Source organism: Haemorhous mexicanus, chromosome 15 (genome assembly GCF_027477595.1).
Source record: "Haemorhous mexicanus isolate bHaeMex1 chromosome 15, bHaeMex1.pri, whole genome shotgun sequence".
Taxonomy (NCBI): Eukaryota; Metazoa; Chordata; class Aves; order Passeriformes; family Fringillidae; genus Haemorhous; species Haemorhous mexicanus.
The window spans coordinates 11,042,196-11,057,087 of NC_082355.1; the positions used below are offsets into that span (position 1 = coordinate 11,042,196).

The 14,892-nt window shown below is 50.3% G+C and overlaps 1 protein-coding gene across 1 annotated transcript; it reads left to right on the forward strand.

The window, feature by feature from the left end:
* Window positions 1–12,503: 12,503 nt before the first annotated feature.
* LOC132334458 (interleukin-4-like) lies at window positions 12,504–14,564 on the forward strand. The gene is made up of 4 exons (XM_059860532.1): window positions 12,504–12,635; window positions 12,851–12,898; window positions 14,196–14,312; window positions 14,466–14,564. The coding sequence occupies exons 1-4, from the start codon at window positions 12,504–12,506 to the stop codon at window positions 14,562–14,564; spliced, it is 396 nt and encodes a 131-aa protein (XP_059716515.1).
* The last annotated feature ends 328 nt before the right edge of the window (window positions 14,565–14,892 follow it).

Sequence of the window (14,892 nt, forward strand, 5' to 3'; positions counted from 1 at the left end):
GCCCAATATCCCGCAGCTCTGGTTCTTCTCCATGGCAAAGACTCTGAGGCCTCAGCCTGGGCCAGGGTGAGTGGCAGTATGTGCCTCCAAGAGTAGTGGCAGAAACCAAGACCTTCAGCTAAGGATTTTTTCTACCTAAATTTTCTGAAACCAGTGTCAGGGTGACCACAGTCATTGGGAAACCACTCAAAGATAAGAAAACGAATGGGGCTTCCTAGCAATTATGATTTCACCAATTCCCCAAAAAAGCAATGAACACACAACTGGGGAGGGAGGGGGAAGAGTAGGGATAGGAAAATGCTGCTAACCTGCGTTATGTTTGCAGTTTTTAAATAAGAAGCTTCACTGACTCTAGTACTACTTCCTGAAGGGAAATTTTCTGAAAGATATGGTCAACAGAAAAAAAAAAAAAGTAGTGCTTTGTCTTTTCAAATTTCCCTGTACAACCTATTTATTTTAGCATGACATGTACACCCCAGCTCTGCACCGTCACCAGAAGTGACTCCCCAGACTTTGTAAATTCTGTCCTGCTGTTTTTTCCAACTTAAAGGCCATGGCTCCCAGTTCCTCTATGAAACACTCTGGGCACATTTTTGCCTAATTGGCCTTTCCAAACTTTATCCTAACTTTGACATTAAACATTTTTCCAGAAGATAGGGAAGACACAGGAAATGTAGTGGGAAACCAATCTCTCCTATATCAAATCAATTAAACTTATTTCGAAAAAATTCACTGAATAATTTGAATAATCCTTGACAGCCAACAGTGTGGAAAAGAGACTCTGCCAGCCCCATGGTTTTCATGTGGACTGGAAAATAAAAAATGTGTTTATGTGAATCAAGTGTAAGAGAAACTTCAAGCACTTCCATGATATTCTGCTGTTGATGGACACCTTGGAAGAGTGAGGGCAGAAACGTCCCCATTTGCTCTGGTGGTGGCAGTGCTGGCACCTCACAGAAGGGCAGGGGGATCTCTGCTGTGCCATGGCTCCCTGCCCTGTCACACGGGGACAGCCACCACGTGGTGTGGGAGGGCAGGAGGGGAGGGTGGCACACGAGCAGGACATCCCAGCAGGGGGATTCTTGCCCCCACGTGATAATACACAAAGTGCATTACCAAGCAGAGACATTTTATGGCAAACAAGGCACAGATTTATTGCTGTAACTCACTGGGCAGGTGGCAAAGAGGTGAAGAAAGTTTCTGTCCAGTTCCCATTTTGGTGGGAGTGGGGGTGGATTTCCTGGAGGGAGACCACAGCACCCAGCCTCCAGACAGCAATCCATGCTCCCTCAGATAAACCGTGGTTAAGAGCCAAAAATAGCAGCTGCAAAACAACAAAAATATCAGGTCAGTGGAATTGCAGCAGGGGATTGAGCTGAGATTCAGGCACTTGCCTGGGATGGTAATGGTAAAGCCACTGGTCTGAGAGCATCAAACACCTACAGTGCCTGTTGGCCTGGAAGGGTTGGTTGGGTGCAAATCCCTTCCAGGTAATTTAGTCTGGCTGCAGCCTCAGCCCTGGCAAATGCTTTTGAAGCCAGGGATCTGCAGGAGATGGAGGGTGTTGGCATGCACTGCTCAGGTGAGAGACTGTCCTTCCACCTCTGTGCATCCATTTCTTCAGGGCCATGATTATTTTTGCTTTGTCTGCACTTAGTCAGCAAGAACTACTTTCACTAGGAAGAAAACCTAGAGGTCTCCAAGACACTCCTGTCTAAACATTTTGTTTCTAAGTGGAATTTACTTTAGCAATAGAAGACCATTGCTTTGATTTTCTGATGCTTCCTTCAATATTACTTCTGCAGTACAGCTCTGCTACCTGTTTACAGGATGCTGCATAACACCTGCCCTGAAGTACTCTGGATTCGCAAACTTCAGAGAAGATGAATTTTTTAAATTATTTTTTTAACAAAAACTGTTTTATGACCTGCCTGAAGTAAAAAGCTGACTTAACTCTCTACTCCTGGGTGCAGCTTTCTCTTATATGCCACATTTTAGGCAAAGAGCTTTTTCGTGCTCTAGAAATTACATTAAAAAACACAAGCAGATGAGCTTATCTACAAACAAACACCACAAACCAAAGCAATAAATATAGATGATGCTTTCAAAAGCTTAATCATTTGCTGTCTCCCTGCAACTTTGCATTTAAATGTCACACCAAGTATCATCTCATCTATTTCAGTATGACAGGGTTTGCTGTTCCCTGGGCAATCTACCAGGAGCCAGCATTTACTCTCTGCCTACTGATAGATGGCATCATTGGGGAATACCATGCAATTTGCAAATTCTCCTTCATCTGGCTCCATCCTACTTGTGTAATTTGATCTATGCAGGAAAAGTAAATTTCTGGAGCTGTAGTGCACCCTTCCCTCCAGCTGCAGTGGCTGAAGGAAGCAGGAAGGTTCCAGCACTGCCAGCCCTGCACAAGGGAGAACTGACTGCTTATAAAGCCAATAAACCCAACCACTGATTCAAGAGATACTACATGTGCTGATGCTATACATTATGCTGTGACCCACATTTGGGCTTTTTCAGCTTATAAAATGTTTGATTTAATTCCTCTGCTAAGTAAGGAACAGCACACATGAGAGAATGGCCTGGAAGATGTGTGATGGCTTCTCCATGAGCATTTCATAGAAGGCAAGGCTGGAACAGTGCTGGAAATGAGAAAATGGTTAGTAGGGTGATCCAAAATCAGGCAATCGAGGACAAACTGAAATTATTTATATCACCTCAATTAATGCATTCCCTGGACCTCCTGAGTTCTGACATGTTTTCTTAATGCCATGATCCCATCCTGTCCCACCACAAGTCCTCCACCTGCCACAGGGATGAATTTGGCTGCTAAAGCAAAGGTGGGAAGGTGACCCAGCTGCCTCCCCTTGCTCAAACTGCCAGGGAGAGGGAGCTGAGCATGAGGAGACTGCAGGGAAAGGAAAGGCACCTGAGAGAAGCAGGTGCCTTTCTTGCCAGCTGTGCTGGGGTCCTCTTCCCATGCTGAGCCAGGGATGGCCAAAGCAGCTGGCTGGGATCATTTCCACCCCTCCTGCTGGCCAACAGCCCCTGGGATGGCCCAGTACCAAGGTGAAATTACTGCCTGCTTGACTGGAGAGGCACAAATTCAGCCCAGCTAAAATAAGGGACTGGCATTCCCCCATTTCCTGCAGAGCCGGGGTAGAGAAGGGAACACTGCCACAGGGAGGTGTGGCCCCTGTAAATCTGTCAGCCTTTGGTCATACCCATTTCTTTCCACTGATTTCCACCAATTCCCTCCATGTCCACCAATGCCATCCCCTGCTGGTCGTGGCCAGGACTCCTGCCAACCCCTCTGCTCTTGTGTGTGGTGATTGTGGCATCCGTCCTTGGCTTTGCTGCTGGCAAAAAAAAAATAAAAGCAAGAAAAATCTTTGGCTTTGGGTACAGAACAAAGCAAAATTTCTGTGTTTGGTTGCACTGAGGGTCTCTTCAGATGATTTCTCTGTTTTCTGGTGTCATCATCAGAGATGCAGCTGTGGAAAGGGCCAGCCAGTGCAGGTCCGATGTTCACCATCACCCCCTGGGTTCTCCTCCACATAGGGGCAAGAGGAGCATGATGTACCTAAAATAACCACTTGGATCATTTCTCTGAATTGCTTGGGGTTGCTTAAATTAGGCATGAAGAGTATGGGATGGCAAAGCAGGATGGACAAAGACCTCTGGGACCCCTCTGTATTCTGCCTGTAGCTGCAGCTGGATATACATGGCAAAAACCAGCAAAAGCAAAAGCATCTCTTCTGTGACAAGTAGTCCCAGTTCAGGCTAGGCTCACATTCCTGGGGTTCTGTGTCCACTCTGATCAGCAGCACTGGGCTGGGTGTGGTGTCCCAGCACCCCAGTCCCTTTGGGAAGGACCAAGAGCCTTGGAAGGAGCTGTTTCAGTTCCCTGCATCTCCCATGCTCCAGGTATCTCTGATCCCCTCTCACGTGAGCCCAGCCCCAATGCTGTTTCTCAGAACTGGGCTCCCCTTTCTAGGTATTATTTTCTACCCCCACAACCCAGATTGGTACATGTCAGCTTTTCCCATCAGCATGTTCATGTTGCATTATCAATGGTTTGGGGAAGGATTTTATCTGCCTTTGGGGGAGGTGGCCTGTACTTTCCAATGCATGGTTTGCAGAGTGGGGTAATCCAAAACCATGGGAGCACTCTCCTCATCCCCCCATAGCCCTGTGACCCTGCTGGGACACTGCAGCAGGGCACAGTGCTAGGAGCACAGGATCTTTCCTGGGGTCATGGAGCATCCTGCTCCAGCAGCTTGGCTCGAGGGAGCCAGGGACAGTGGCTTGGGACAGGTGGACATAACACAGTGTGCCCTGTGCAGCCCTGGATGTACACCAGCCCCTCCACCTGAAGTGATGGGAGCACTCCAGGCTCCCCCCTGGCTCTGACACAGCCTCTCAAACTCACAGGAAATTCAGAGACTGGGAACTGCCACCATCTTTTTTTCAGGAAAACAAAGTTTGTCAGGCTAATACAGGAAGAAATTGTGAGTGCTGCAGTGCAGTCCTGCCACTGCACCCTAAATTCAATGGCCATGCCACAGAGAAGGAATGCAGTGCAGTGGGAAGGAGCTTGTTTGAAATATGAACTTCAGGCTTCCTCAGGCTTCCTCAGGCTCTATGACACCTCGGCTTCACTGAAAATTTGGGGGGAAAAAAAAAGTTTTGAACTTAAATGTTTCTAGATTTTCTAAATTCGTGTAATAATTTGCATTGTTTATGAGCCTCTAAGTAGGTACCAGCTGAAGCTGGACTTCCCTGGACAGGGCTTGCCCCAGCTGGGGCAGCAGCACTGCAGGGCCATGGGGAGCTGGTGACAGCAGAGCCACAAGGTGCTGCTTCACCTGTGTGTGCAGGAGGAAGCAGCAAAAGTAATTGAAGAATTTGGAGAAGAAATGAGCCAATTTGTCAAGTCAACTCTTTTCCCCACTAAATTTCTGCTGGCAAGACCAGCCATGGTGGGAAACAACTCTGGGTTTTTGTCTGTTCCCTTGCTCAGGAATGTGGTGGTTGGAATCCCTGAACTGCTGTTGGTTTTCTGATGTCCCCCTGGATGCCTTCAGAGGGACAACGTGGCATGGCATGGGATGGCCTGGAGCAGCATGGGACACCATGGGATGGTGTGGGACACCAAGCTGGGTGCTACCAGAGCCATCCTCCCACAATGGGATTTGTGCTACAGAACTGAGTAAGTCCTGCTTGAAACCAAATACCCACATGCCAGAAAACACCCTCAGATACTTCTTCCTTTACAAACAAGAGCACTTTTTTTTGGTTTTGCATATGTTTAACATCTTGATAAAAGTTTTGAGGTTTTCTTTTCCTTCAAATCTTTGATGACTTGAGCTTGCTGGGGCTACTGCTATTATGGCCAAAGGACATGAATATTTTCTGCCACACTGTTCAGCTCTTCCTCTCCATCAGCATCCCTGTGACAGGCCCTTCCCTGAAGGCTGCTAATGCCCACGATTCCCCTTTCTGCTGGTGGTGGCTGAGCTGCAGCACAGGGCACTGCATGAGGTCCCAGCATGGCCCAGGGACCTCTGGGACAAGGAGCTTTGCAGGAGGAGAGGTCCAGGCACCCTCATCATCCCCCATGAGACACCAACACCTGAGGCAGGAGCCTGGCAGGCATCCAGTCCTGCACACTCTAGAGCTGATCCTCCTGCGTAACTGTTTGTCCTTTGCGTTGTGGAGACCAGGAAAGCACCAATGGATATCTCTCTGCACAGGAGATCATGCCTTGACTTCACTCAAGCCTTGCAATGTGCTTGGTTCAGTCCTGCACGTGTCCATGGCTTTCCACACACAGCACATTACAAACACGCTCAATAGTAAACAGATCCTTGAGCACTGAAAAGCAATTCTCATCTTCTCATCCCAGTATCTCCTTGCCTATCAGTTAGGTGATTAAAATCTGCATGTATATATAGAATAATAGATAAGGTTATTCAACTTATGGAGAAGTCTTTGACACCATTACGTAACGCCTTTCTTAGGCGTGTCTGGCTTCCCACTGCATCCTCTGCTGCACAGGAAGACACCGTATTTGGCAGTGGTAATGGAGTCACAGGTCCTTCTTCACGCTATAAAAATGGTGCTGTCTCGAGCAGAGAGGCAGAGAGACCCTGGCCATCCAGCCCAGCCAGCACAGGACGTGCTCAGACAGCGGTGGCAGAATGCTCCACTCCCTGAAGGCAGCTTTCACCCTGCTCTCCCTGCTCCAGCTAGTCTCTTGCAGAGCTGTGGCTCCATCTCACCAGCAAATACTGAAGGAGGTCATCCTCCTGATCCAGCAGCTCAACTCAGGAGTGCAGGTAAATGCTGCTACACCTCTCAGCTTTGCTTTGCTTTCTGACCTCGTTATTGATGATGATGATGAGGATGATGTTCTTCAGTGTCCAAGGCCAGCTACTGGACTGCCACCACAGGGCCTGGTGCCCACCTGGGTGGCAGGAGCTCTTCCTGCTGGCTCAATCCACTCTGTCCCAGCTACCATTTGGGGATCCTGGCCCATTTCAGCCTAGACTTTGTGTGATCGGCACCTGACTTGGTGGTACAAGCAGCTCCTGGGGTTGGGTCAGATGAAGCTTTCCACCTGACATTAGCTAATTTTCTGCAGAAAAAAAGTGCTGAGGAACAAGAAAACCTTCTGTGTCAGGATGACAGAGGCAGCTCAGGGACATGGTGGTCTGGGCAGTGTGAACTGCTAGGGGGTCCCTTCTCTACTCCCACTGAGCACACAGGGGTTCTCCTGTGCCTTCCCAAACAAGTGCTCTGCAAACCCAGGTCCTGTGTCCAGGAGCCTGTTTGGAAGCAATTTGCTGAGAGATGGATCTCAGTGCTGGCAGCAGCAAGGGTGCATCCACGCCATGGCCTGCTGGAGAGGGAGGACACATGGTGTCCCTTCCTGGGAGAGGGCACAGCGGGTGACTGCTGGGGATGGTCTCACAGTGATGGTTTTACAATGGCAGTCTCATAACCCTGACTCTCCCTTGTGTTGCCTCTCCAGGTCCCCTGCAATGACACCCGAGTGGCACAGGTCGCCTTCACGGATCAGAAGGTAAATACCTATGAGAGATAGGCAGAAAATGCATTTATCATAAATGCAGACATAGCCAGGGCCTTCCCCGTGGGGCACAGCTCCTGAGGCTGAGGTGGCTCCATCAGTCCCTGAGGGGCTGCTCAGTGCCAGTCCCTGGGGTGAGCATGCAGCTCCACACTGGCTGTGCCCAGCACCTGCCTCCAGCCCACAGCTCTGCCCCCAGCCCACCCAGCCCTGGGGCCACTGCTCTGACATGAAAGCACGTTAGGAACTCCCTGTGGAACCTCCTGCCAGCCCTGGACACCTGAATAAACAACTTCAGCTTAAGCTTAATTCAGCCACATGGCTCTAACAATTCCCCTCCGTGTTCCCAGCTGCCAGAGCAGGAGCTGCTGTGCCAGGCAGACGTGGCACTCACCAAAGTCACCAGGTGCAAGGAGACCTACGAGCCTCTCATCATCAACCTGAAGCGCCTGCACGGCAAGAAGGTAAGCAGGGGGGGCTCCTCCTCTCCTGCTTGTGCTGTGCCCCACAGCTCTGCCCCATGGTGCCTGTGCCCCACTCTGGGGGTGCCACAGGGCTGATCAGAATTTGCTCTTTTGAGCGAGGCCAGAGCTGGGCACGGCAAACCTGCCAGTGCTTCGGGTAAATCTGTCTCTGTGAGAAGAGGATGACGGCTCCCAGCAGCCCCAGCCACCCCAGAGCAGTGGCCATGTCAGTCACACTGCTGGCCACAGGAGCCAGAAGCTTGTTCTGAGCAAAGGACAATTCCTGACCTCCCGGGCCAGCATCCTCACCACTCTGAGTTATTTGCTGAGAAATTTATGAGGCAACGGAGGCAAACAAAGCATCTGCCTGGGCTGGGAGCCTAGCTACCCACCGAGCCAGCTGCTAAATCCTGCTGCCAGCTCTGATGTATTTACACTTTTCCTTCCCCAGAAATGCGTCCTGAGCGATGACAGTGAGATCTACCTGCGCCACTTCTTGCCAGCGCTGGGGAACTTCACGCAGGGGATGTTCAGGCGCAGGGGCTCGGCTGCGCAGTGATGGCACCGCCGCCAGCCCCGAGCCCGGGACCGCACTGCTGGCAGCCCTCAAATGGGCTCTGCCGAGAGGTTTTGTTTTGTTTGTTTTGTTTCTATCTGCTCCTGGTTTCGTGCGCTCCCCCAGCCCTGCTCCAGCCCTCCCGAACCCAGCCAGTTCTCCCGGGCAGAGGCTGAGCTCCAGAGGGCACCTGGCTCCTCAGCTGCGGCTGGAATGCCAGGCCCCGGGCATCTCCCAAATTCTCCGAGCAGTGCCGTGTGCTCGATTTACTCAGCCTTAGCAGGGGAGCTCTCACTTGCACAAGGCTGTCCCGAGCTGCTCCCGCGGCTCCCGCGGCCGGGATGCGAGCCCCGCTCCCCGGGGGGCGCCGGGCTCGCCGGGCCGGCAGGGCTGAGCATCGTGGGGCACCTGCCGAGGAGCCCGAGCTCTTAACTCATCCATCTGCTCCTGCAGCACCTACCAAAACCAAAACCTGATTATCTGCTTCCTGTTCCGCTTAGTGACGGGACGTTTCTTCTCAATCATCTTCTCTTCCTAAAGAGATCAAAATCTAGTCTGAAATGGTGAATCTTTCGCTGATGTGTGACTGGGTGCAGCTGAGGGGGAGGCCGATTTCTGGGAGCAGAGCTGGGGAAATGCAGCAACCGAAAGCAAAACCTGGGAGGGGAAACGGGTTTGGGGCTGGACCTGCTACTGCAATTTCAGCGTGTCTCTTCTATTGTAGTTGGCTTTTAAGTTATTAATGCTGAAGACAGGAGAGTCTGTAGGATGACTGAATCTAATGGGTGCTCACTGGCATCATACTTCTGAACTTTGTTAATTTATTATTATATTTTATTTAAATAACTTATTTTTATAATGTGTAACCTACAAGAAGTCCTGGCTGTTGAAAGCTTTTCTTTGCTGGGGACCTAAAATAAAAAGGAAAAGCCAGTATTCAAGGTTTATTTTGAAATTACATGGTAGTTCTGTGGAATACAATCATATTTAAAATACTGCTACCTCATTTTAGGGAACTCTTTCTGTCTGATTGCCTTTGCACAACAAAGAATGAACATGTGCTGATTTGTAATTTATTGTTCTTCTATTTAAAATATTGGTATTATGAGAGTTAATATATTCAAATTCCCATGTATTTGAATGTCTGCATTTTATTATTTTGTTAACATCAACTATGCACTGATTTTATTGAAGTGTCCCTGGGCTTCAGCAATAAACAACTGAGTTAAGAGCTCTTGGTGTCCATAGTTTTTGCTGTCATTTCCCTCTTACCTTCAGCAGTTAGTGAGGAGAACTGGGGGAGCTGCCTCTTGGTCAGGAATTTTGGCATTTTTGGGGCAATGTACAGTAAATGTACCCACTCTGCCACTGGGAGCAAGGCCTTGAGAAAGGAAAAGGCACCAAAGAACCCACCTGGCTTGTGGCTCAGGAAATTGGAGAAAGGAAGGGCTAGAGCAGGAAGGATGAGAACCTTTGTTTGGGAAGAGGGCCTTGTGCATGGGGCCATGGTGGAGGGGGTTTTGGGGAGCAGACTGTGGTCTGGGGGCTGAAGGGGGAGCCAGCAGGAGCCCAAGTGGAGCTGCAGGCAGGGTAAGGCTTGTCTGATGGGAGAGGGAAGGGATGGGGCTGGCTTACAGACCAGAACATGCTGGTGCCAGCAGCACACACGTAGGAAACAAATCCACAAAGTAACTGCTGGGAATTGTTATTCATGCTCCAAGCGCCTGCAACAGGGTCTCAGCTGCTGCCTTGGGATCTGCCCTGGATAAACCCCAGCACTATCAGCACCAGGCATGGCAGCAGCAGAAATGAATGAGAGCAGAACACGGACAATACCCTCAGGCACATGGTGTGACCCTTGGGATGGGATGGTGCTGTACAGGGCCAGGAACTGGACTCAATGACCCCTGTGGGTCCCTTCCAACCTGTTCTGGGATTCTGGGATTCCATGATCCCTGCTGCCATCAGCTGCCAGTCCCCACAAGCAGGATGTGACAGCTGGGCAAACCCTCAAGGCTCTCTCTCAGTGGCTGTCCCAGAATCTTTCTGGTTGGGACAAAGAAGGGAGATCTGAGCTGGTGGCTGTGACTTCTGGCAGAGCCCAGGCTCAGCAGCCACAGGCAGATTGGTGCTGGAGAGCCTGGGCAGGATCCTTGTGGGATGAGAAAGCCTCCACAGAGCCCAAGGAGCTCCAAGAGGAGAAAAACTGGGGATACATTTCTGAATCAAGAACCTTTCTTTGGTGGGGACGTAGGGCAGGTTCATCTCTGGATGGTGGCTGGGATGAAGGCACAGCCAGGGCTCCAGAAACAGTGGGGACCCCACGGGGACTGTAGCTGTCCCTTCAGAGAGCAATGGGGCCATCACTGCCATCAGCTCCATCCCACCCCTGGGAAAGGACATGGGAATCTTTCCATTTGCTGTTGTGTTGGATTATTGACCCTGGAGGGATGTCAGGGTCTCACCACAGCACCCCTGTCATCCTCAGCTGGGCAGCGGGGAGAGAACATAACAAAGGGTTTGTGAGTCAGAGTAAGGACAAGGAAAACACAATCAGCAATTACTGTCACAGCCAAAATAGATTCAACTTGGGGGGAAATTAGTTTAATGATTTAATTATTCAATGTATTGGGAATTAAATCACAGTAGGATAAAGAGAAATAAAAATTAAATCTTAAAACACCTTAGCCCCACCCCTCCCCTCCTCCCAGGCTTAACTTGGCTCCAGATTTTCTCTCGTTTCTCTTCCAGCTGCAGCTGTGCAGGGATTTTCCCCAGGGCTCTGCCATTGTTGCCAATGGGCTGGGCCGTGTCCAGCAGCAGGTCCCTCTTGGAGCAACTGGAGTTGGCTCTATCAGGCATTGGGAAATCTTCCCAGCTTCTGACAGAACCCAGCCCTGTAGCTCCCCACTACCAAAACCTTGCCATGCCAACCCAGCACAGCTGGTGACTTTCTCATCACACAGCAATGCAGTTCTCCACCATGATTCAGCCTGAGCAGAGCAAAAGTTAACTTTTTCTGTGATTTGAGCATTTTCTCTTCATTGATTTAGAGCTTTCCACCATGACCACTGGGGATTCCCTGTGTCTGCAATATGGGGCTCCTGCCCCCATCACCTTCTCCAGCATCACTTTCAGGCAGGGATCCTTCCACCACCACCGGTGGGACTGGTGGGACAGCTCTGTGCATGGTGGGGACCCACCATCCCTGGAGGCCATGGATGCAGTCACACAGCCAGAGCATGCTCCCCTGTCTGCTCTCCATGGCACAGCACAGCTCTCCACTGGCAAATCCCTCACAAAGGCCTTTCTGTGTCAGTGACCTAACCTAACTTCATCCGGGGCATCTCGGAACCCAGACAAACAAGATTACTCTCAGTCTGGCTACTCCCAGATTCATCAAGTGCTTACAAGTTGTTATCTGGTGGTGAGTTGCTGTTTGAGTTAGAAAAATCCCTATTAGTTATTACAAAACTCCAAAGTTTCCCAGCTCAGCGTTTCTCAGTGCCATTTCCTGTGGCAGCACCGGCTGGTGGGGCTGGCCGAGCCCATGGTCTGAAAGCTCAGGCTGCTGCTCCCCAGGCAGGGCAGGATGGGCAGGGCAGGATGGACAGGGCAGCCTCCAGCTCCCTGAAACTCTGGAACAGGGCTACAAAACCCCAGTTTCCCAGAAGAACTCTGATTCCTACAGCACCTCCTGCACACAGCCCTGCAGGATGTCACACTGGTTTGGGGATCCTCTTTGGTCAGGAGGGCCCCCAGCTCTCCACAACCCCCCCAGTCTGATGCTCTGCTCTGCCCAGGTTTGTCCCCACACAGCTCTGCCATTCTTTCTGTTCCTCCCCAGGGTGAGAAACCCAGGGACGGAAATCAGTGCACAGATGAAGGATGCTTTACATGATCTGGAGATATTCAAATGAAACACCATAGAAGAACTTGCAGGATACTCAAAGGAAAATAAAAAGAAAAGTGTTGTTCTTGGAGTGTGTCAGAGCCCTGGGCTACCCAGTTTTACCCTCTTCCAACTCTCTGTGTAGGGAAAGCCTTGAGATATGGAGAAATGGAGAATCCCCAAACCAGGCTTACATACTGTATGTGACCTGACTCCTGCCACTCTCATCTTACAGTGGAAATTTCATAATGCAAGATCAGAAGAAAATTTTGACTTGTACAAAAAAGAGCTGTTGCTCTCCTAATCGGGAGCAACTTTGGAAAGTGCCTATAAGGGAAAAATAAGTTTTTCCTTCTGGTTCAGCAATTTTACAGTAATAAATTGAGGTGCTTCCTCCAGAAAAGTGCACACAGTTATAGGTCACCAAACAATCCAGAGACCAAGAGCTGAAGGGGAGCTGAAGGGGTCCAGCCCAAGCAGGCCATGAGTATCCTGGTGCAGGTCCTGCTCACCCTCCTGGTGCTGTCAGCCTGCCTGGCTGACGTGGTTGCACACACACTACGGGCCAGGACGCTGAAGGAGACCATGAATTGGCTGGAGAGGCTCCAGCAGGAGGTAGGGCTGGCTGGTGCTTTACTCACTGATGGCAGGAGCAGATTGTTTCGCCAGGCTTGGAGGGAGCGATGCTGAGCCAGAGGAAGGTGATGAGCACGGGGTTCACAGTGCTCCTGGGGCCTGGGGGTGGATGGATGTGTGTCTGTGTGTGCACGTCAGGATGGATCTGTGCTGTCTGGAGCCTGATTGCTCCTCTCCTTTGTGTCTTCATAAAGGTTTCCTGTGACAAGATGAATGTGATAAATATATTTGCAGATCAGAAGGTAAGAAAAAACCCCAACCATATAGCCCTGATGGGTGCTGGGAGGGTGCTGGGGGCCAGAGGAGAGCACAGGAGGGTGGGAGGCAGGTGGGAAGCCTGGGATCCTGCCTGTCCTGGTGTGATGCTGTGGAGCCCACTGTGAGCTCCCAGCACAAATGTTGGGCTGCCCAGCTGGTTCCCACCACTCCCAGTGCCCTGCACAGGTGCCCATACCCATCTCCACCTCCAGCCAAAGCAGCATTAGTGGCTTCTGGCCACCCTGGGGTCAGGGAGAGCCCAGAGGAAGGGCAGGGATGGGCACCTGTGCTTGGGCAGCAGACAGAGGTTTCAGCTTTTCAGAGAGGAGCACCTCCCTTTGCCTTGGAGAGCTGTCACCAGCTCAGACACCCACACACACCTATTGCACAGCATCCTGAGAGATGGGTATCCCTCTTTAGCCCCTTATCTGGGGAAGGCTCTGCAGTTAGCACAAGATTTAATAGCAGATAGTAAGGCCTCTTTCTGCTCTGAAAACTGCTGCCTAAGCCACGCTCCCCAGCCCCAGAGTTCCTGTTTTCACATAAAGTCCATGCCCTCACCTCATGCCATGCCTGGCAGCACCCCAGGGGTACAGCAGCCTTCACTGGAGGGCTGGGGCTCACCCACATCCCTTCTGCCCCAGGGAGCAGCCCTGCTAGTGAGAAGAGATGCCCGAGATGCTGCACAGCCCACACTCATCATTGCCCACGCCCACATAGACACACTGGTCACTCGTTTGAAGATACTGTGAAAGCTGAGATAGAGCAGGCAGCACTGGGAACATCCCTGGGGAAGAAAGTCAAATCGGTTTTTTATTGCTACCAGCACTTTATTTATTAACTCCTCATCTTCCAAATGTCTCTGCTATAGGGCTTCTCAAAGCCCCTAATGAAGGCAAACTCTTCTCAGGTGCTTTTGTTACTCCTGCAGCCTCCCTGCCTGCTCAAACCAGCTTAATTTGCAGGGAGCAGCTTCACAGGGTCCCACATGCACACCTGCAGCAGGAGCACGATGCTCCATCACAGGATTGCTCACTGCTGTGCCACACTGGCACAGTTTCTGCCAGGGGTCGATTCCTCCACACCAGGAAAGGGATGGGACCAGTGCCAGCTGTGCACAGATGGAGCTGGGAAGCTTCAGGGAGGCTTTGGCACTTCAAACCACAATTTTCACCGATCCTTTAGGATAGAAATTTATTATTTGCAGTATTTTTATCTGCTGCTATTAAGAGCAATGACTATACAAGAGAGTTTTTTTAAAAGCCATGTGTCTTTTCCCAGAGCCGTAACAATACAGAGATCTTATGCAAAGCTGCCACAATTGCTCAGGAGGTCAAGAGCTGCCACAAGTACCTCGAGGGCATCTACTACAACTTGCTGAGCCTGGTCAGGCACAAGGTGAGGCACAGTTCTTACACTGCCCACAGCCTCAAGCTTCTCCCTTGGTCACCATTTTTATTTTACTCTCCCACCACCCTTAGCAGCCCAACCAAAGCTGCAGAACCCAATTCCACCCCAGTAAGCTTTCTAACAGCCTTTTTCCCATTCCAGGAGCCATGTCCTGTGGCATCAGGCAGCACCACCTCACTGAAGAATTTCCTCAAGGAATTAGACCATGTCCTCCAAGAAGAGTTTAAGAATCAGAATTGAAAAAACACTTTGGCTTTTTAAACTATGACTCTATTTTTTTAAGATTATGTATAATAATTCTTTAAATAAATGTATTTTTGGATTAAATGTGTTGGCATTGTATAGGACATTACACAAGACAACAGTAAAGAGAGTTACAAGATTATGGAACAAAGGTAGTGTGGCTAGGAGTTGCCAAACAATTTGTCCTGCTATGGCATTAAGCTCATGCTAACATGAGGAACACAGGTCTAAACAGAAAGAGAAGCCCAAGAAGTGAGAAGCCAGGCCACAAATGGGGCATGCTCCTGAGAGCTGGGAACTCCCAAGTATGTGCTGGAGCTGCAAA

Coding starts and splice junctions, on each gene's coding strand:
- LOC132334458 (XM_059860532.1), top strand. CDS start 12,504: ATGAGTATCCTGGTGCAGGTCCTGCTCACCCTCCTGGTGCTGTCAGCC. Junction 12,636..12,850: donor TGGAGAGGCTCCAGCAGGAG/GTAGGGCTGGCT, acceptor GTCTTCATAAAG/GTTTCCTGTGACAAGATGAA. Junction 12,899..14,195: donor ATATATTTGCAGATCAGAAG/GTAAGAAAAAAC, acceptor GTCTTTTCCCAG/AGCCGTAACAATACAGAGAT.